This window comes from Gopherus flavomarginatus, chromosome 1 (assembly GCF_025201925.1).
Source record: "Gopherus flavomarginatus isolate rGopFla2 chromosome 1, rGopFla2.mat.asm, whole genome shotgun sequence".
Lineage (NCBI taxonomy): Eukaryota > Metazoa > Chordata > Testudines > Testudinidae > Gopherus > Gopherus flavomarginatus.
The window spans coordinates 7,610,545-7,632,208 of NC_066617.1; the positions used below are offsets into that span (position 1 = coordinate 7,610,545).

Below are 21,664 nucleotides of genomic sequence, written 5' to 3' on the forward strand. Positions count from 1 at the left end.
TCCCCCAGGGGTCTGTTCTGGGACCAGTCTTATTCAACATATTCATAAATGGTCTGGAAAAAGGAGTAAAGAGTGAAGTGGCAAAATTTGAGATGATACAAAACTACTCAAGATAGCTAAGTCCCAGACAGACTGCGAAGGATCTCTCAAAACCGGGTGACTGGGCAATAAAATGGCCGATGAAATTCAATGTTGACAAATACAAAGTACTGCACATTGGAAAACATAATTCCAACTACACATATAAAATGATGGAATCTAAATGAGCTGTTACCACTCAAGAAAGAGGTCTTGGAGTCATTGTGGATATTTCTCAGAAAACATCCACTCAATGTGCAGCAGCTGTCAAAAAAGTGAACAATGTTGGGCATCATTAAGAAAGGGGTAGATAGTAAGACAGAAGTTATCATATTGCTGCTATATAAATCTATGGTAGACCTGCATGTTGGGCAACCACATTTTCACGCAGTATTCATCTAAAAAAAATATACTGGAAAAGGTTCAGAAAAGGGCAACAAAAATGATTAGGGGTATGGAATGGTTTCCATATGAGGAGAGATTAATAAGACTGGGATTTTTTCAGCTTGGAAAAGAGACGACTAAGGGTGGATATGATTGAGGTCTATAAAATCATGACTGGTGTGGAGAAAGTAAATAAGTGTTATTTACTCCTCATAACACACGAACTAGGAGTCACCAAATAAAATTTAATAGGCAGCAGGTTTAAAATAAAGAAGTATTTCTTCACACAGCACACAGTCAACCTGTGGAATTCTTTGTGAGAGGATGTTGTGAAGGTCAAGACTATAACAGGATTCAAAAAAGAACTAGATAAATTGTTGGAGGATAGGTCCATCGATGGCTATTAACCAGTATGGGCAGGGATGGTGTCCCTAGCATCTGTTTCCCAGAAGCTGGTAATGAGTAATAAGGAATTGATCACTTGATTACTTGTTCTGTTCATTCCCTCTGGGCATTGGCCTGGAATTGGCCATGTCAGAAGAGAGGATACTGGGCTACAATGACCTTTTTGTCTGACCCAGTATGGCTGTTCTTATGCTCTTGCTCTGAGAGGTGGGCCCTGTTGAACGGGGTTGAGGCACAGAGGGGCATGTGCCTTTGCTGCTCTCTGATCTGGTCTTTGGCCATCCAATTGCTTCAGGGCTGTAAATACTTCATAGCCTTTCTGCTCCAACTAACTGAATTTTTTCAAAGCTGGTTGGGGGTTTAGCCACAACTCCAACTATCTTCAATGGGAGTTGCATAGGTAAACCTAGTTACATGGAGACTTTTTCAGAGCTAACATTTCTCTTGGAGGAACCAGGTTTCATTGATGTGCTCAGGCTATCACTTCAGCTGTTTCTCAACAGGCCAGATGTCAATGTGTTCTAACTTCAAACATGTGAATGGGAAAAAGGGCCATGACTGGGTCAATGTTAAATGACTAGTGGAGTCCTTGGTGTAATGTTCAGTAACATCTCTGTTCTTAAAGAGTGCATGCAGCAGCAGTATAACAACTGTGTTGGCTTTTAAGTCAAATTTATAAGAACCATGGTGGTTTCTGTGCTCTTTTCACATCAATCTGCTTGAACAGAAACAAATGGCAAAATAAACCTTCAGTTCTAACTGAAGCTTATCAAGGCCTTGAGTCCTTCAAGGCTTGGCTAGCACGTCTAGGGCTGATATAGCAGCAGCTGCATCTCCCCATAAGATGGGCATCTTTAAACTGTGTAACCTGTGGCCCCACAGCAGGCGGCTTTCCTGGCTTGACACAAATGCACTATAAAACTTCCTAAAGCTTCTTGGGAGACCCACTGTAGCAGCTGTTATGAACAAAGCTCAGCAAAACTGTAACACAGCTTGGGTCTTCTACAGTCCATGCCAACCCTGATGCCAGGCACTGCTTTCCTCCCAACTTGATGGGGAGTGTAGGACTACTACTTGTCCTACCTTTTAGTGGACATGCGAATCTGCAGCAGGGGAGATTTGTGTTGGCTATTAGGAAAACCAGATTTCTAACCCTAAGATCTGGAATAGACTTCACCGCAGATTTTTAGGAACAGGTTAAACATCTCTCAGGGATGGTCTTGTAACATTACTTAATCCTGCCTCAGAGTATGTCTACACTACAGGATTATTCCTATTTTACATAAACCGGTTTTGTAAAACAGATTGTATAAAGTTGAGTGCATGCGGCCACACAAAGCACAATAATTCGGCGATGTGCGTCCATGTACAGAGGCTAGCATTGATTTCTGGAGCGTTGCACTGTGGGTAGCTATCCCATAGTTCTCGCAGTCTCCCCCGCCCATTGGAATTCTGGGTTGAGATCCCAATGCATGATGGTGCAGAAACAGTGTCGCAGGTGATTCTGGGTAAATGTCATCACTCATTCCTTCCTCCGTGAAACAATGGCAGACAATCATTTCGCGCCCTTTTCCCCTGGATTGCCCTGGCAGACGCCATAGCATGGCAGCCATGGAGCCCATTTTACCTTTTGTCACTGTCACAGTATGTGTACTGGATGATGCTGACAGAGGCGGTACTGCAGTACTACACAGCAGCATTCATTTGCCTTTGCAAGGTAGCAGAGATGGTTACCATCCCTATTGTACCATCTGCCATGCCATTGTAAATTGACGAAGAGATGACAGTTATCAGTTGTTCTGTACTGTCTGCTGCTGTCATGGGTGCTCCTGGCTGGCCTTCGCTGAGGTCGGCCAGGGACGCAAAGACACAAATGGGAATGACTCCCCGGGTCATTCCCTCCTTTATGTTTTATCTAAAAAGAGAGTCAGTCCTGCCTAGAATATGGGGCAAGTGTACTAGAGAACCAGAGAGCACAGCCGCTCCATGTCAATCCCGCAGAAATGATGAGCTGCATGCCATTCTAGGGGGTGCACCTGCAACAACCCCACCCATTGCTTCCCTCCTCCCCCAACCCTCCTGGGCCACTGTTGCAGTGTCCCCTCCCATTTGTGTGATGAAGTAATAAAGAACGCAGGAATAAGAAACACTGAGTTTTTAGTGAGATAAAATGAGGAGGAGGCAGCCTCCAGCTGCTGTGATAGTCCAGGCAGGACAGAATCTTTTCTTTAGACATGAAGAGGGGGGGCTGATGGAGCTCAACCCCCAGTTGCTATGATGAAGATGATTACCAACCGTTCTGTATCATCTGCTGGGAATGACTGGGAGTCATTCCTATTTTTACACAGGCGCCCCTGGCCGACCTCGCAGAGGCCCGCCAGGAGCACTCGCAGGATGATGATGGCTATCAGTCATTTTGTACTATACCGTCTGCCACCGGGGAGGGGAGAGGATGCTGCTGTTCAGTACCAGCAGCATGCAGTAGACATACGGTGACATTGAAAAAAGTTAAGCTATTTTTTCCCTTTTATGGGGGGGAGGGAGGGGTAAACTGATGAGAGATACCCTGGACAACGTGTTTGACCCTCCAGGTATTGGGAGCTCAGCCAAGAATGCAAGTGCTTTTCGGAGACTGTGGGATAGCTGAAGTCCTCAGTACCCCCTCGCTCCCTCCATGAGTGTCATTTGATTCTTTGGCTTTCTGTTACACTTGTCACACAGCATTGTGCTGTGGCCTCTGTTTATCATGGCCTGGAGATTTTTTCAAATGCTTTGTCATTTAGTCTTCTGTAACAGAGCTCTGATAGAACAGATTTGTCTCCCCATACACAATCAGATCCAGTGTCTCCCGTACGGTCCATGCTGGAGCTCTTTTTGGATTTGGGACTGCATCACCATCTGTGCTGATCAGAGCTCCACTCTGGGCAAACAGGAAATGAAGTTCAAAGGTTTGCAGGGCTTTTCCTGTCTACCTGGCCAGTGCATCCGAGTTCAGATTGCTTTCCAGAGCGGTCACAATGGTGCACTGTGGGATACCGCCCGAAGGCCAATACTGTCGATTTGCGGCCACAGTAACCCTAATCCAACATGACAATACCGATTTCAGCGCTTCTCTTCTCGTTGGAGAGGAGTGCAGAAACTGGTTTAAAGAACCCTTTATATCGTTATAAAGGGCCTCGTTGTGTGGACAGGTGCAGGGTTAAATTGGTTTAACGCTGCTAAATTCGGTTTAAACGCGTAGTGTAGACCAGGCCTTAGTGCAGGGAACTGGAGTAGATCTATTGATACACAGAAATGCAGGGCTGGAAGGGCATGCTCCTAGTCTGCCAAAAGTTACTTGCATATAACGGTTGATGAGCTTCACTCTGAAAAGGAAACGTTCACAGCGTGGAGTGATACTTGAGACAGAATATCTAGAACAGCTGTTTTGAAACACTTGATCAATGGCTTTTATCACAAACAAAAATGCTAAAGACTAGCAGGCTTGTATCGACTTGTCAAATCAACATTGGACTTTGAGTTGCTTGCATCTATTCAGTTTTTGTTGCTTATAAGTTGTCTTGCAATAAATAGTAAAATAACTACTTTGGCATATACTTGTGTAACAGCATCTTAAAAAGATGCCCATTCCTCATGTCTGCCTGGTGGTCATGTTGTCAAAAAGTACAACTTCCTGGCATGTAGTGGCTATATACTTTAAATACAGGGGTTCTCAAACTGGGGGTTGGGACCCTTCGGGGGTCGTGAGGTGATTACATGGGAGATCACGAGCTGTCAGCCTCCACCCCAAACCCTGTTTTGTCTCCGGCATTTATAATGGTATTAGAAATTAAACTTTTTTTTAATATATCTAAGAGGGGGTCGCACTCAGAGTGTTCACCAGGAAAAAAGTTTGAGCCACTGCTCAAATATCTACCGTACTCTTGCTGTCTACCCCATATTGTCCCTAAAGCCATCTTACATTGCCCATCCAACTTGTATTTATGGGGTAAAATGGTCAAAAGTGGTTTGGGTGCTGTTAAACTCTACCCAGGTGCTTAAGGAAACTTAAGGTGCTGTTCTGTCCTTAGGGCTTTCATTGAAACAGCATGACTAGCTCCATGCTGTTTCTGAGAATTGAAGGAAAGAGGGTTGGGGGAGGGGATTACCCAGTCCTATAACTGAAGCAAAGGACTCTTTCCCTGCATTTAAAACCTCCTCTTATTTGTACAGGAATGCATCCTCTCTGGCATCATGTCAGTGAATGGAAAGAAGGTCCTTCACATGGATCGCAACTCTTACTATGGAGGTGAAAGTGCATCTATAACACCGCTGGAGGATGTAAGTACCTAGAATAATGCACTATACTGTACTAACTCGTGTACCTACATGATCCTGCTTCTAAATCTGTGTCCTCTTCCTAACTGAAGATTGAAGCTTGCTCCTGTTCCTAAGGGGAGGATTAATTGCACATCTTAACCAGGAGTGCAGCTAGTACATGTGTGGGAGAGACCAAAAATGTAGTCGACACCTAAAACAAAGAAATGCTGTCTTAGAGCCTTTGGTCCTTATTCCTACACTACTTGGGGAGCTTAAGACTAAGGATAGTTCATTCAGCATCACGTGTCAATTGTTCACTGTTTATACTAATAGCTAGTATTTTTAAACATGTCTCCAGAAACAAGTTGATCCAAAATAGCTTCATTTCGACTGTCATGGATGAGACTTGGCTGTCGTTTGTATTGCTGTCCCGCTTACTGAGTGATGTGACTGTTGCATTTTTATGCCAACGTGTCAAGATGTCTAGCACTCAGATAGGATCAAAAGTAAAAGCACTAATGCATTTTAATCCAAAAGTCACTGAGCTAAGCAGTTAGGTCTATTCCATTCATTGCAAAGCCCTCTCAACATCCTAGCCCCAAAGCTGCAGTTTCTGCAAATCATTGATTGATATTCTATTAGGAATTGCTTTAAGCAATCTCAACACATAATCCTACAATATAAAATGGTCAAAACACTAATTCACAGCGAAACTTTTTTGTTTAAAAATCAGGCTTACAAATATGGGTATTCTTTGTCCTTCTGCTCAGTAAAGTGACCAGCTTGATTAGCGGAGTGAAATTATTCTTGCAGTGTTATACAACTGCAACTTCAGTTCTACAAGTCACAAACCTGACAAGCTTGTCTCCAGTTTAAGGGCTCTGTATTAGAGGAAAATAAGACAGAGGCAAGCAGGCTACCTGATGCTATACCTAAAGTAGCAACAGCTTGACATGATTTGCACATGGTATCAATTAGTCCAGTTTCTGCTGAACCAAATTCTGGCTGGCCACAGGCTAGCAGTGGGAGGGCTATAGATGAGCGCACAAGAAGTTGTGGCGTGTTCTGGGGAGCATAAGCATGTATTGTGATGAGATTATTAATGAACAGTGCATGTTTTCTCCACTGTACATGATCATTTATCCTTTTTTTCTAAAGCTTTACAAAAGATTTAACATACCAGGATCTCCACCAGAATCAATGGGCCGAGGAAGAGACTGGAACGTGGACTTAATTCCAAAATTTCTTATGGCTAATGGTAAGTAACTTAACTTAAATCAGACTGAAGGTCCCAAGTTAGTAAACTTCTTATGTATCAGTCACTCTAACAGCTACTATTAAGGACTGGTTTCTTGCGGTATCTACTCCAGGGCTTGAAATACTGTTCATCCAAACCAGCCAGATATGAGAGTGCTCTCGTTACTTGTAATACCCATCTAGCCTCAAATGACTAATTACATAGGTGTCATAGTTCTAGCTGTCTTTCCAGCTGAGATGTTGCACATGAAGATCTGTCTCCTAGTAGATACACTGTAGCATGCTATGCTACTCTAAAGGAATCCTAAAAACATAACTGGAAAGTATGTGGGTAGTTTTAAAAAAAAAAAAAAGTCTGTAGATGACAGTAACACCTGTTTTGCACACCAATTAATTGGGAAAAGTTGCGCCGTGGCTTGTGAAGACTTTATGGAAAAACACACTCTAAAACCTCTGTGCTTACTAAAGCAAGGTTTTTAAATTTTTAGGTAGAGTGGATGTCATAAGTACTGCAGCCTAATTAAAATTGTAGGAAGAAACAGTGACTGCAATTGTGTAGGGTGGGAAAATATCAAGTTCATAGACTATAACAGCCTGTGTCTGTAGCTTGCATACTTCCTGACTCCAGTGATCCCTTCCAAACTTTTTCCAAAAACTTATTTCTGTAACCACTGACAACTTCAGTAATACTGAGTTTGCTGCTCCTCAGTCCTTATTGGTGCTGATAAGTGTTCTGGAATGGCTTCCTCTTTCTTTGGCAGCTGCAGAATTTTTAGGGTGCAGTTGTCTTGTTGACTGGTCAACAACTTGTCCTGTGCTGTGTCCCTGGGAACTTAATACTTTCAGTCTGACAGTGTATTACTTCCGGTGACTTTTTTTTTTGGTTGCTGAAATGTATGTAAGGGATAAGACACTATCAAGCATAAAACTTGTCTTTGCATAGTGACAATACTATATAAAACTAGCTGAGGCTTGAGTTATCGCTCTGGAACAGTTCATTATGTTGAAACTACTTTTTGTGCGGAACCCTAAACTCAACTATCCCACATGAAAACAACTGGGGATGTGACTGTTTCTGTCAGTAGGTTAGGTAGTAGTATGTACTTTCCTGCCAGGGATGTATTCATGGGTTCTGGAGTGGAAGGGGCGTGGGCCCACCCTGCAACTGCATACAACAGTTTTCATTTACCTTGTTTGGATATTGGTCCATAAAACTGGAGTATTAGTCAAGAGCTCCTGTCGCTGCTGCTACAGTCTGTTCTATCAGGTTTCAGAGTAGTAGCCGTGTTATTCTGTATCCGCAAAAAGAATAGGAGTACTTGTGGCACCTTAGAGACTAACATTGATTGATTGTAGCATAAGTTTTCGCATCCGATGAAGTGAGCTCTAGCCCATGAAAGCTTATGCTACAATCAGTGTGTTAGTTTCTAAGGTGCCACAAGTACTCCTAGTCTATGTTCTTTGTAACATTTATTTGCAAAGTTAAAACTTAAGTCTGAACGTTGCTATATGTAGCAGGCTCCATAATAAAATGACAGGGATACTAATAGAGCTGGGACAGTGTTTGTAATATTCCTGTGTACTGATCAAAGCTATAGTGAGTGTAATTTGTATCCAAGGAAGCTGTTAAACGGCTGTAAGCTGGCTAAAATTAATAGCATGTCAACATTTTTTGTAAATCTCTACAATTTGTGCAATCTCTACCTTTATGTGTGCTAATCTGTGGGACTGCTGTGGCAGAGCAGTGCTCCTGGCATTGCTGGAGCTCATCCTAAACTGCAAACACACACACTTCTATCATAATGGGCGCCCTGCAAAGAGAGGAACAGCCCTGTCCTTCAGACAGGGTAAATGCTCACCTGGCCACAGACTGCTGGCTGACTTCTCTGCTGAAACTTCTTAATTGCAGGTCAGTTGGTAAAGATGCTGCTTTACACTGAAGTCACTCGCTACCTAGACTTCAAAGTGACCGAAGGAAGCTTTGTCTACAAGGGAGGAAAAATCTACAAAGTTCCTTCGACTGAGGCAGAAGCCCTGGCATCCAGTAAGCAGTTATAATTCGCTAAACTATTGCTTGTGTCCTTCTGAGTGCTCTCAGCTGTGAGCTTAAATATTTGGCATTTCCTGTGACTTGAGTTGTACCAAGGTCGTCATGGGTCTCAGATGAACTGGGACTTGTTCATGGATGTGTTCTTCATCTGCAACCACACTATAGAAAAGGGTAACATGATTTAATTAATGTGTCAAGGTAATGCTGCCCATTAGCAGTGGTGTTTATAATGTGCCCTGTTCCAGCAGCACATTTTGTGCCTGAGTATTGGGATCATCCTCAGCTGCTCACTTTCGAAATGGGAAATCTCTTTCCTGCTGCAAACACCAGATGTGGTCATTGTAGCTAACACAGATTCTCAACCTTCTTTGAACTGCACCCCGCCTTAGCACTCTTTTGCTTGGAGCCCCTCCCCTTTACAATAGCTATAAGGATGCTGCCTGGCATGTGGGGTTGCAGGGCCATCCAGATTTGATCCACAGCCCCTCCCTGATAGGCAAATGCAGGTGTGTGTAGAAGTGCCTTCCAGGCAGAGGTGGTGGGGGTGAGGAGGGCTTCAGGACACAGGTGGGTGGCTGCAGGCAGGTGCAGGACCTAAATTTCAGTTTTGTAACTCAACTGTTGAGTTGGCAGTAGGGCCTGTTACCCTTCCTCAGGGCTGCATGCCCCCCATTCTGCCATAACTGGGGTGGAGGAGCCTAAGCCCCTGTAGGGGGCTGGTACTGCCAGCCTCCCATGTCCTAGCCCGGCTCCCTGAAGAGGGCACAAGACCTGGCCCCACTCACTGGAGCCTCACTCACCCTCTCCCCGGCACAGCCCTCAAGGGTGTGCACAAGCTGCTACTGCTCAGCAGGCATGGCTCCCATCCTCTGGCAGAGACAGGAGTACGTCAGGGGTGAAGTGTGAGGCCAGTGCCAGCAAGGCTGAATGCAGGTGGCGATGATTCACACAGAACCAGAACAAGGTGAGCCTCCTGGGGAACTAGGCCCTATGCTCATCCTAGTCTGATTCTTTTCCCCCCACCTGATCTTGATTGAAGAATGTCTGGAACAAATTTGAATGGTGGTGTAACCTCATGCAAGTCATTACGCCAGGTCATAACACCACACATTCAAACTGGGTCTGATATGCTCTGCCCCATATTGGGTCTCTGAGGGATGAGCTTTCTAGAAGAGGGATGGGCAAACTTTTTTTTTTTTTGGCCTGAGGGCCACATCAGGGTTGCAAAACTGGATGGAGGGCCAGATAGGGAAGGCTGTGCCTCCTCAAACAGCCTGCCTCTGCTCCCTCCCATCCCCAACTGTCCTCAGAACCCCCGACCCATCTAACCCCCACCCCCCGGGATCCCAGTCCCCCAACTCCATCCCTGCCCTCGACAGGCCCCTTGGGACCCTATGCCTATCTGACTGCTCCCCAGAACCTCTGCCTCCATTCAACTGCTCCCTGTCCCCTGACTGCCCCCTGGGGCCACCCGGCCCTTATACAGCGCCCCCCTCCCCTCCCAGCCCACTTGCCATGCTGAGCAGAGCAGCATGTCTGGCTGCTGCACTGGCTGGAGCCAGACACGCTGCCGCTCTGCTCGGCAGGAGCACGCAGCTCCGCCACTGAGCGCTGCTCACACGGTGGCGTGGCTCTGTGGGAGAGAAGGGTTCAGTGGGGGAGGGGCCAGGGGCAAGCCTCCCCAGCCAGTAGCTCAAGGGCCAGGCAGGACAGTCCCATGGGCCAGTTTGCCCATCTCTGCTCTAGAAGGTCTACTGTAGTACAGGACTAGCAGATCAAACTCTGCTTCTGGCTCCGCTGTAGCCTTTTTACCCTGTAGCTTTAATCTTTCCATCCCCAAGTTTCTTCACTACAAACAGAGATGCTTCTTTTGTATTAAAATTCTCTTCCTCATATGAATGTGTTAAATACCTTTTCACCTGGCAAACCTGAACTTTCTCTTTCCTTTAATACAAACTAGGAGACAGCTAGCAACAATTAAGGTTAATGAGTGAACAGTTTTGTCTCCAAGTAGCATGGTACAGGTCTCGCGCAAATGCACGACTTCAGCTTTGCACTGAAAGGCCTGGAGTCCCGGAGGAGGCGTGGCCTCAAGATTTAAAGGTCCTGGGGCACCAGCTGTGGCTGGGAGTCCCAGGGCCTTTAAATCACTCAGGGGGCTCCCAGCTGCAGAGGTGGCTGGTAGCCCCTGGGGCAAATTAAAGGGCCTGAGGCTCCAGCCACCGTAGAGCTTTGGGCCCTTTAAATGCCGCCCTGTCCCACTGCTGGAGCTGTGGGCGGGATTTAAAGGGCTCTTCCAGGCTCCCTACCAGGGCAGGAAGCCTGGCGGAGCCCTTTAAATGCCTGCCCCCTCCTGCCAGCCAGAGCTGCAGGCAGGATTTATAGGGCTTGAGGTTCTGACTATACACGGTTTTCGCTTTACACGATAACCACGGAACGAAACCCCCGCCTAAGATGCGACATACCTGTAGTGATGATTCACAGTCCAGTACAACTGGTTAGGATGGCCAAAGACAGTCAGGCACTCCTCAGACCTTCTCAAATATTAAAGTTGGGGTACTAGGTAATACCTATAGCCCTGCAAATCCACTAATAGCCGCAGATCATTTTTGCAGATTGCAGCTCTGATGCAGATGCAAACTTTGTATCCATGCAGGGCTCTGCAGCACACACGCATCAGAACAGACTAGCTGTCACCAGCCCTGAGGCTGCAGCTCTGCTTTCTGTATCATGTAGCAGCAGCAATAGCCTGCTGGGCATTCTGGGTGGTGTCCCCCAGTTTGTTCATAAAATACAACTCCCAGAAGGGAGTGTGACCATGCTGCTCCTGTGCAGTGAGTCAAGCATAGTCTGTGTTAGAGCTGCTGCAGCTGCACAGGGGGGTGTCCAAGCCCCCCATTGGGAGGGTGGCGCTGCATGTGAGGGCCCAGGATGTAGGCTCCCTGCCCATAATTGGGAAGGAGGTATGATGGGGGTAGTGTGCTGTGGGAGGTCTCTGGGGAGAAGTAGTTGAGGGGTTGGCATAGCCCTGTGTCACTGTTGCGCCATGACCTGTGGAGCTGCAGGCAATTGATATGGATTGGATGTGGATACAAATTTTTGTATCCATGCAGGGCTCTAGTAATGCCCTCTCCAGAGGAACAAGACAGCCCAGAATCTTTCACAGGTGCAGAAATACCCTTCCTGCTAACAAGCTTGAGGAGGCTCTGAATGTGCCAGGGAGGATGCTGCATGTGCTCCCCAGATGCACATCTCATGCATGATGCAGGGGAGACCTCTTTGTCAGTAGAAGACATGTCTGCTAGTAAACCAAAGAGAACAGGTCCAGATGCAAAACTGTATCCCTTGGTGACCCCATCAAATCAGCCCTTTGTGGCTAGTTTCTTGTCCTGATTGGCCTTCTATAAAAGTTTTCTTTTGGTGTTCCCTGGTTCATGTTCCTGTTTGAACCTGAAAAAGTTACTGACATGTAAACTCCTGAGACTCCAGGAAACTGGTATATTTGGGCTCTTGCTCAGTAGCAATGTCATCTCTTGGCACTTTGAGTCTTTGGGTATGTACACTAGAAATGGCACAGCTGGAGCACTTTAGTGTAGACACTGCAGCAACAGGCATGGTCTTGCGCTGCTGCAGTACATGCACCTTTCTAAGAGGCAGTAGCTAGGTCAAGGGAATAATTCTTCTGTTTACCTAGCAGTGAGAATGCTGGGGCTTAGGTGGCTTAACTTAATCTCTGAGGAGTTTTTTCTCACCCCCAAGCGAGGTAGCTAGGTTGGCCTAACTTTGTAATGTAGACCAGCACTCAGACTCTTAAATGGCACTAAGCAGGCAGGTTGCATAAACTGAGGAAGAGTTATTTAGGTAGCCCTTTCGGTTCCTTTTGAATCCATTGCAAAAAAAAAAAAAAAAGACAGTCTAGTCACTTGCAATCATATACGAGGTCCTCATGCATTCCTGTTGTGGAACACACCCGAATAATCGATCATGGAGCAAGATTCTCCCACTTGCAGTTCATATCCTTGTAGTTACTACAGTTGTTTACATGGACCAGCGTTTCATAGCCATCTCTGGCAAGTATGGGGAACTAAACCATTAAAGTTGTTGTAAAGAATTCTCAAATGTGAACTGGATGCAACCAATGAAATGTCTGCCTAAATCTGCAGCCTGCTTAAATGCTGCTGCTGCCGCTGTTCTGTCTAGTTCAGCTTTGCTATCAGTTGACCGTGACTACCTTTTGTTTTTGCTGAGAGCAGCAGTGAAATGATCATGTCTGCTTCATGTCTTCAATTTGGGGAAAGCTGGCAGCAACACATGCAGTTGTTAGTCTTTTGGGGAGGAGCCAAATGCTGTGGCAGAGGATGTCTGGTTCCCAGCCTATTGGATAGAAAAAGTTCCTTCTCCCTTAGCTAGAGGGTAATAGAACTTAACACAGACTGATCCAGAAAAGCTCACTCACCATGGTCAGGTCAGTTCCTACGCCTCTTCCAGTGACTGGAAGTAGTGGAAGCCAGGCTACATATAGGTTGTCTCTGAACTCTCTGGGTGTGGCTGTCATTATTCCTGCCTCTGAGTAGTGTCTGGCACATCTTCCAAGCTCTTAATAGGCAGTTGCTATGGCAGCTGCCAGTAGTAAGCAAACTGGTTTTCCATGCTTAGCTGGATTTTTGGCCTCTGTAGCCTGAATGGTTGGTTCATACTCTGGCACAGTTAACTTAGGGGAACCTTGGGGAAAGATTAAAGTATAAACTTCTGCTGTCTAGGGCTAACCAAAGCCCTTCCTCACTGTTGTCATACTCTGGTCTTTGCCATGGGATTGGAGGAAAGCTTACTTTGAAAGGACCTTCAAAGTAGCTCCAATTCCTCACTTCTAACCTCTGATCTGACTAATTCTTTTGGTCTTGTAGGTTTAATGGGCTTGTTTGAGAAACGCCGATTCAGGAAATTCTTAGTGTATGTTGCCAACTTTGATGAAAATGACCCCCGGACTTTTGAAGGTGTTGATCCCAAGAAGACCACCATGAGAGATGTGTATAAAAAGTTTGACCTGGGCCAAGATGTCATAGACTTCACAGGCCATGCCCTTGCACTCTACAGAACTGATGAGTAAGTGTTCGCTATTCACTGGCTTTTCCCAAACTCAGCTAGTGGCCAGTGAGTTGGGAGATAATCCTTCAGAGTAATGGACCACCTCCATTAGCCACAAATGTACCTTTCTTGAAGTAAATCTCATGCAGCATCCTTGAGTGCTGCTTGTTGGCATGGAGCCTTTAAACGCTGGGTCTTCAGTACTGATTGGATTTCTTTCACAAGCAGACGTCTCCTCCAGCGCTACTTGGAGCCTAAATGGGTTCTCCAAGGGTACACCGAATGCAGTGTTCTCTCAGTCAGGCTGAAGGGGAAGAGCTCTTCCGAAGCATAAGCCTTTAAGGGGAAGCATGGGGAACATAACTGCATGGGGGATGAATGTTAACGCTTAAAGCACACCCTAATCCAAGGCCATCTTGGCTCTGAGTAAACAGGAACTCATTTCGCCAAATGCATTTTACAGTCTCTATTCTCTTTTTGCAGCTACCTAGACCAGCCATGCCAAGAAACAATCAACAGGATTAAACTTTACAGCGAGTCTCTGGCTAGATATGGTAAAAGCCCTTACCTTTATCCCCTCTATGGCCTTGGAGAGCTGCCCCAGGGATTTGCAAGGTGAGGACTGGGTTGTGGTGGTGTGAATAACCTTGTCTCAAATGCATCAAGTGTGTTCGAGGATTCTGTTAGAATCTAATGTGCAGACTCTGGATAAGAACCTCAACTATTAAACAGCATTTTCTTTAGCTTCCCTCTCTTCTCTAGGTAAATCCCTCTGTGGGATGGGCAGCATCAACCAGGAGCTGGGAGGGGCAGTGCTTCTGCAGGAGGGGTAGGGCAGGATGGTACTTGAATAAGCAGTGTGGATGCAGTGGGGTGTTTCTCAGAGGGTGAAGTGTCTAGTGGGTCACATCTTAGTTCTCTGGCCCCAGGTTAACTAAACTGACTTGAAAGACCTTCCCCTTTCAAACTAAACTTTTCTGCAGAGCTGAGCCGTGGTCTAAGCTAATTGTTTAGTGTCAGAGGTGTGCAAAAGCAGAGGCTGTTAATACTGGCTTAACTTAGCAGTTAGAAGGGCATCTGACATACTACAGGAACTGACTAAGTTGCTTTTGGGGGGTGTGGCTCTTTAACTAAAACTGGAAACTACAGTAAAATGCAGTGATTAGCATTTCTATTTTAAATGTGCCAGTGTTTTATGTGGAATCACATTCCAGCTGCTTCGTATCTGAGGCCCTGCTGGCTGATGTTCAGAATTACTAAACCTTTCTCAGTGACACAGGGAGATCCCTATAAGCAGAGTAGAATTTGTTCAAAGTCCAAATGTTAAAGCTGAAACAGTATCCAGCTTTTTTGAATAGACTTGGCTTTTCCACCACAGAACAGTTCCCTGAATGCTGCAGGTGTGGGAGTTACTAGTGATTTGAAGCCTATTTGAGTTACTTGGCCATCAAGTAGCTGATTCTGACCCTTCAGCAAATGTAAATCATGGCTTTGACTAGTCTCAAGTACTGGCTGGTGTCTTGATAGTTCATTTCAGTTTCCTCCTTTTGACCTTAAATTGACAGTCCTTGACTCTTAATCAAAGAAGTAGGTAGTGACTGGACATGCTGAGTCTCTGCTTTCAGTAATTCCCATGCAATTTCAAAAGAAGTTGCTCAAGTTACCACACATTGGCCTCTCCTCTTAAAATTTGAAATAAGCAACTGCTACAATAAGATGCATGTCTTGGCTAGAACTGCAACTGCTCTTAAAAGTGAATTGTAAAATAGATATTTGGGAGAGAGTCTCTCTAAGTCACTGAAGTATATTCTTAATGGCATCCTGGGCAGTAAAACTATGACCCCAGGTTGAGTTACAGGAATAAGACATTTCTGACTCCAAACTAAAGGTTCACTGACCGTTTAAATAGCCGTCTGAGGACCAGTCCGCTACCTAGACTTGGGCAGGGCATGTGTCCCCTGAATGAGGTGGGGTGGGGGTGAAGGCGATTTTTCTTCTCCAAATCCTCCTGGCTCTGACTCCTTACGGAGGCCAGGGAACTGTTACCAGTTCAGTCACTTCCTAAGACAGAGTGAATGAACAATCAGCTATAAGAAGGCTGTAGCAAATGTGAAGCTTCATTATACTGAAGTCTCCTTACTCTTGTAGGCTAAGTGCTATTTACGGAGGCACCTACATGCTGAACAAGCCAATTGAAGAGATTGTGATAGAAAATGGCAAAGTGATTGGTGTGAAATCTGAAGGAGAGGTACAGTAATGCTTTGGATTATTATTTGCTGTTAGAGACCTGCTCCTCAATTAGCACAAAAGCAAGTGGAGGAACTCGGGCTTGGTTTGGTACGCACACAAACTAGGTTGAGTCATCAGATTGTAAACTTGCCAGGATTTTTGACTCAATCTTAAGGTGGTTTTTAAGCTCCCAAAGCTGTGCCACTGGAGTGATGTGGTGGTAAAGACAGTAAGAAAAGCTAAACAGGTGAACTTCACACGTTACTTGAAGTAGACTTAGAAAATAACTTCAGAGGGATTTTATCCTAAATCTTCACTCTGGCTGTATGTCAGGATTGTTGTATTCCTTGAAAGCTGAGGAGGCAGGTCCATCAAAACGAGACACCTTTCCTTGCAGCTGTCAGTGCATCTAACCGAAATCTAAAATTGACTCTGTCCTTGGCCTTAAGATGCATTAGTTGCTTGTATATTTCTGGCACTGAATTTCCTTACTGTTTCCCCAGATACACAGTAAATCAGCCTTGTACAACTATCAGCATTTACCAGCCTAAGCAGAAAATCTACTTGCCCATATCTGATGGAAGCTCTAAATACACGTCATTCATCTGCCAGTTTGCTTGCAATTTTACAGAGCGAGTTGAATTTGTCACACTGGCTAACCATCTCTATAATACAGATGCCTCTTAATCTTCAGATCATTAAAAAATGGCACAGTTGTTCATGCCAGGGTGAATCCAAATAAAACTCTACAGATGACGGATGCTGTATAGACCAGATATCTAACTTGTGCTCAAATTCTGTTTCCAAATCTCCAGATGGCCTTGCTGGCTAGACACATGCATTCATAACCTTAATCCCTCTGATGCCAATGGGGCAGTGCTTGTTCAACGTCCCTGATTCTTACTGTTGATACATCCATAAGATTGCACAGTATACACTAGACAAACATCTAGATTAAGGAAACCAAACTTTGCAGCATGTATTAATGTCTAAACTTTCAATAGCTCATGCACATAGCTCAAAAGTGTAGAAAAATGTAAGTGTCCCCTTGTAAAGTTGCATATAATGTCTTGTATTGAAATGACATGTACAAACTATGGCCTATAGCAGATGGTGGAAAATCCATCTCTTACTGAAGGTGGAATACAAACCTATGACACAAGGAAAATCGCTCCTAAATGGAATACTTCATAGTACTGGGGGCTTCACTGCTCTAAGCATTTACTTCTCTGCTGTGAAAATCTGACACTGCACTAAACTGTCAGGCTAATCTACTGGAAACAACCACTTCTCAGAACTAAATCTAAAATAGTTTTTGTTTGTTGCTGGTGAGCAGCAGTGCGTCTCATCAGTTCTGACTAGAGATGCTAAGAGGTTACTCTGTGCTTGAGAACATCTGGGAAAACTATTCTTCCAGTTTGAGGAATGCAAGTTTGTACTTTGTCTGTCCTTGGCAGGTTGCTCGCTGCAAACAACTCATTTGTGATCCCAGTTACGTCCCAGATCGTGTAACAAAAGTTGGCCTAGTGATTCGAGTCATCTGTATCTTAAACCACCCAATCAAGAACACAAATGATGCCAATTCCTGCCAGATCATCATTCCACAGAATCAGGTCAACCGGAAATCAGGTGTGTGGGGAAGAGTGGCTGGTAAAAGTTTAGCATGTCAGTGCATAAGTAGGTGTTGCTATAGACTGTCTGCACTTACCATGGATTTAATGAGCATGCCAATTTCATTTGGCCCAGTGGAGGCAAGTCCACGTAAAGTCTCAGGCTTCTGTCAAGTAATGAACTTGATCAATCATCAAAGAAAACATTTAAACAATTCGTAATGAAGGCACCCTCCCAAAGAACATGATCACCTCCCTTTTTAATGGCTCGCACATGTGCTGCTGCTTGGGGTCCTCAGTGTCTTGATCTGGCTCCCTTCCTGATCCCACACTTGTCAAAGGCAGTATTTCTTACTGGGGAAAAGAATACGAACATGGCTGCACGTGTGCAGCCTTAATAAAGTGGGTGCATTATGCAGTTGAGATCCCTGTCTCATGTTCAGTTCAGCTTTCTCTCTAATTTTGCACTGCTTTGCTGCCTGAGGCAATGTGCGCGCTCCACTCCTGCTCCGTGTTGTCTCAGCATCAGGTGGCAGGAATTCCTGGACTCCCTCTCCCACACACTAGTTCCTAGTCCTTTCCATTGTGGAAGCAGCATTGGTTCCTGAGGAAGACAGCTGTTGGCTGTTTCTGCAGGTGATGGTATCATTTAGGCCTGCAAAGCCCATCACTCTCCCCAGTATGCATAAGATGTCCAAGTGCTTATGGACCCACGTTTGAGCTGCTTGCTGCCCTCCCATAATCTCGGCAGGGACCTCCATCTGAAGCACCAAGTGCCAGTAGTGCTACATGAGAAACTAAAAGGCTTAGGTGAAGTTTCTATTTCAGACTGATCTAGGCCCCTAGGCTTTCATACTTCAATCCCTTGTCTGAATCCAAAGCCTCCAGGTGTTTGTAGTCCAATACTGTGCACGGGCATGAGCCAGAATGTGAAACTTGCTGCTTCTATTTCACTTGGATCTGGGAACACTTTTATACCTGAAACCTCCTTGAAGGCTTGTGATGTACTGGCTTATACATAGCTGCCCAATACTGGATGTAGTTGGAGCTGCCTGGTTTGCAACTCAGTTGATTTGGCCTGATGAGAAGGGCCACCTCTTCTCCTATCTGTCAGTTATTGTCTTCCTTTGCTCAAGCAGCGGAGGCAGAGGGCTGAATTCTGTTCCCAGTGCAATCAGCTGATGGGGGTTTGTGTGACCAGAGATCTCTACTGGGTGTGTAAACTCCTTGAAATTAGGGGTTTTCATCTAAAATCCCACTGTACACTTATGCCAAGGGCTTGATATATGTAGAGGTCTGAATTACATGTAAATCCTTGTCCCAATGAACTAAAACTAGATCTCAGGCAAGATTTCAAATGCAGCAAGTTCTAGGAGGAAAAAGAGGGAAACAAATGTGAATGCACATCCACATGGCCCAGCTAAGTGGGTGAGTCAGCTCACAGCCAAAGTCACTGTCAGCATCTCCTAGCTTTTCTCAGTTGGCATGTGCTGTACATCAACTCTCATTACTTTAATGTTTTTCTAGATATCTACGTTTGCATGATCTCCTCTGCACACAACGTGGCAGCGCAAGGGAAGTACATAGCCATCGCTAGTACTACTGTAGAAACAGGCGATCCAGAGAGAGAAATCAAACCTGCCTTAGATCTCTTGGAACCCATTGAACAGAAGTAAGATTTCCGCCCCACATCAGCAATCTAGCAGCTCATATGCATTAGTGGTCACTCAACTAGCATAGTGGACTAGTTCACTATGACTTGCCACACAAAGACAAATCTGGGTGTCTTCTGGTTGTATTCTGACCTTGAGAGGTCATGGGGCAGGTGAGGAGGCTGGAAGGCCAGTAGGAGTGGATGTATCTGTCGTCGGAATACTCACTCAGCCTACTCCCTCCCACCCAAGACAACTACTCCAATGCTCTGCCCTAGCACTGAAAACCACCTTGTGCGCTTCTTGCTCTAGGGCTTTGGCATTTGATCATATTACAAGTTACCTGGCTCCTGTATTCATTCACCTTTCACTGAGGAGCCGGGATTAGAGAGGTTGGGTAATTTTAAGCATTCTGAAATGTCTTCTCTCGTAGGTTTGTTAGCATCAGTGATCTGTTTGCCCCAACTGACTTGGGAACCGAAAGCCAGGTTAGTATGAAATGGCAGATGATCAAATTGGTGTGTCCGTGTAAGGGGAGAATCTTCAGACACTAAGCCTGAAAACTTATTTTCCAGATCTTTATTTCTCGCACCTATGATGCTACCACTCACTTTGAGACGACGTGTGATGACATCAAAGATATTTATAAGAGGATGATGGGATCAGAGTTCGACTTTGAAGAGATGAAACGCAAGAAGAACGATATCTATGGGGAACAGGAGCAGCAGTAATGAGCTAATGTCTAATTAGGAGAAATTAAATCGGCTAATATGAATATAAGGAACTTTAATGAACATTGTATGAAACTCAATATTGTAAGGCCTGCTTTTGTAATCACATCTCTGAGAGACTGAAAAATACTGCACTGGTAAATGCTCCCCTTTTGGGTATCATGTGTTAATTTCATTCTAGTAGGGCTGCTGTCCAGAATCTGGCTAATTACTGATACTGATTTAACTGTTCACTAACCTTTATGAGCAAAAAGCAGACTACTGAATTTTTTTTTTATTTTTGCAGACCTAGATTTTGGTGCAAACTGAAATAACTCATTGACCCGTTACCTTTGTATTTTTAATCATTTGTAAACCATTTCCCAATTATGTGCTTCTGGTGGATCAGTGAACTTGACAGATGCCATTCAAACCTGATACCAAGAAAACTCTAAACTGAGCACTCCATTATTGTGGACAGCATTCCTAAAGTCTTTCCCATCAATCTTAACTTTGTGGCAAGTTGTATTATGGACACAGCCCACATCTATTGTAGCAGCAAATGTTTGGCATAGTTTTAGGCACAGAACCTAACCCACCCTTAAGCTTCTAAAACTGTTTACATCAGTTGGGACAACTGTGCCTAAGGTTCCTTTGTGTGTCAATCTAATAAAATTGAGAGAACAAATTACAAAGCAGGCATGATGTCAAAGTATTTTCTGTACCCCATGTGGCTTTTTGGATGGACCAAACTGCACTGCAGTATTGATATGACAGAGCCTCTGCTTCTGATGTCTCTTGAAAAGGCTCAGATGATTTCTGTACTGCAAAGTAAAGCCAAATTCTGGAAACCAGTCCTCTGCTCTGGTCTGATTCACTCCACTTTGTACAAATAGCGTCTGCTTAAGATCTTAAAAGATGCATGCCTGCCAGAGAGTGAAGCATCTATGGCTTGGAATTCAACCGTTCAAATACATGGAAAAACAATGGACTTAAACATCCTGGCTTGTCTTTCAAAGCTGCTGTGCACTTACTTTCAGAGCAGCTGATGACCATGTAAACTGTAAGCCCATCTTGTGGACATTCAATCTGTCCCTACTAACCAGCTGTAGGGGAGTAGAGCAGATGAATCACTACACATGGTGGGCACTGTAGCACCTGGGCTAAACACTTCAGCCCTTACTTGGCCCTATCCCCTCTCTCTAAGCAGGAAGTTCGACAGCTTGGTATTTAAAGGTGGTGTGCGGCCAAATTCCTAGACTCTCTATTGTGTCTCGCCGGGACTGACTACTTTCATTTGTCCCTCAGATACCACTGTGTTGCGTTGAAAACAGCACAGCATCACCTTGGTTCTGGACTGCAAACTCCTGTCTAACTTGATGCCCATTAACAAGCCTAGTGTTGGCTGTTTTAAAAATTCACGGGTCTCCGCTTTTGTTGGGGGTACCTCAGACTTCAGCCAGATCTCTTAATACTTCTCCTTTCAATGTTCACACGAAGTTCTGGTCAATGCAGGATTACAAGCTTTTCAGGGTACAGCACAACGTGTTGGACTAAATCTATACACTGCTACTCAGACCTCGATCGGAGCTTGTAAAGCAACACTCGGAACACTCATGGATGTGTCGGTTAGGAAGTGAGAAGAGGCTGGTCACTGATGTACCAGATTTCTGTCACCAGTCTGCCTGAGGTGTCAGGTGATCAGGCTGAAGCCACAGGATTTCTTTTTGGGGAGGAGATGACAAAATACACCCAGCGTTCAAGGTTTAAAGCTTTATTAATAAAATTAACAGCAGGGAGTGGTGGGTGCTTCCCATCTCACGCCGAGGAAGGAAGAAAGCGTTAGTGCCCCAAGCCCTAACCCATTTTTATACTCTCTCACGCTCTACCCATGGCTGGCTTTGA

The 21,664-nt window shown here is 45.0% G+C and overlaps 1 protein-coding gene across 1 annotated transcript in view; it reads left to right on the top strand.

The window, feature by feature from the left end:
• GDI2 (GDP dissociation inhibitor 2) overlaps positions 1–20,613 on the top strand; it is a 32,462-nt gene extending 11,849 nt beyond the window's left edge. Inside the window, exons 2-11 of the mRNA XM_050936931.1 lie at positions 5,080–5,187; positions 6,325–6,424; positions 8,333–8,467; positions 13,378–13,576; positions 14,042–14,173; positions 15,707–15,806; positions 17,245–17,416; positions 18,925–19,069; positions 19,483–19,537; positions 19,625–20,613. Of these exons, the coding sequence (XP_050792888.1) occupies positions 5,080–5,187; positions 6,325–6,424; positions 8,333–8,467; positions 13,378–13,576; positions 14,042–14,173; positions 15,707–15,806; positions 17,245–17,416; positions 18,925–19,069; positions 19,483–19,537; positions 19,625–19,780 (1,302 nt within the window). The 3' untranslated portion in view covers positions 19,781–20,613. The remainder of the gene's footprint in view (positions 1–5,079; positions 5,188–6,324; positions 6,425–8,332; positions 8,468–13,377; positions 13,577–14,041; positions 14,174–15,706; positions 15,807–17,244; positions 17,417–18,924; positions 19,070–19,482; positions 19,538–19,624) is intronic.
• Positions 20,614–21,664: the final 1,051 nt, after the last annotated feature.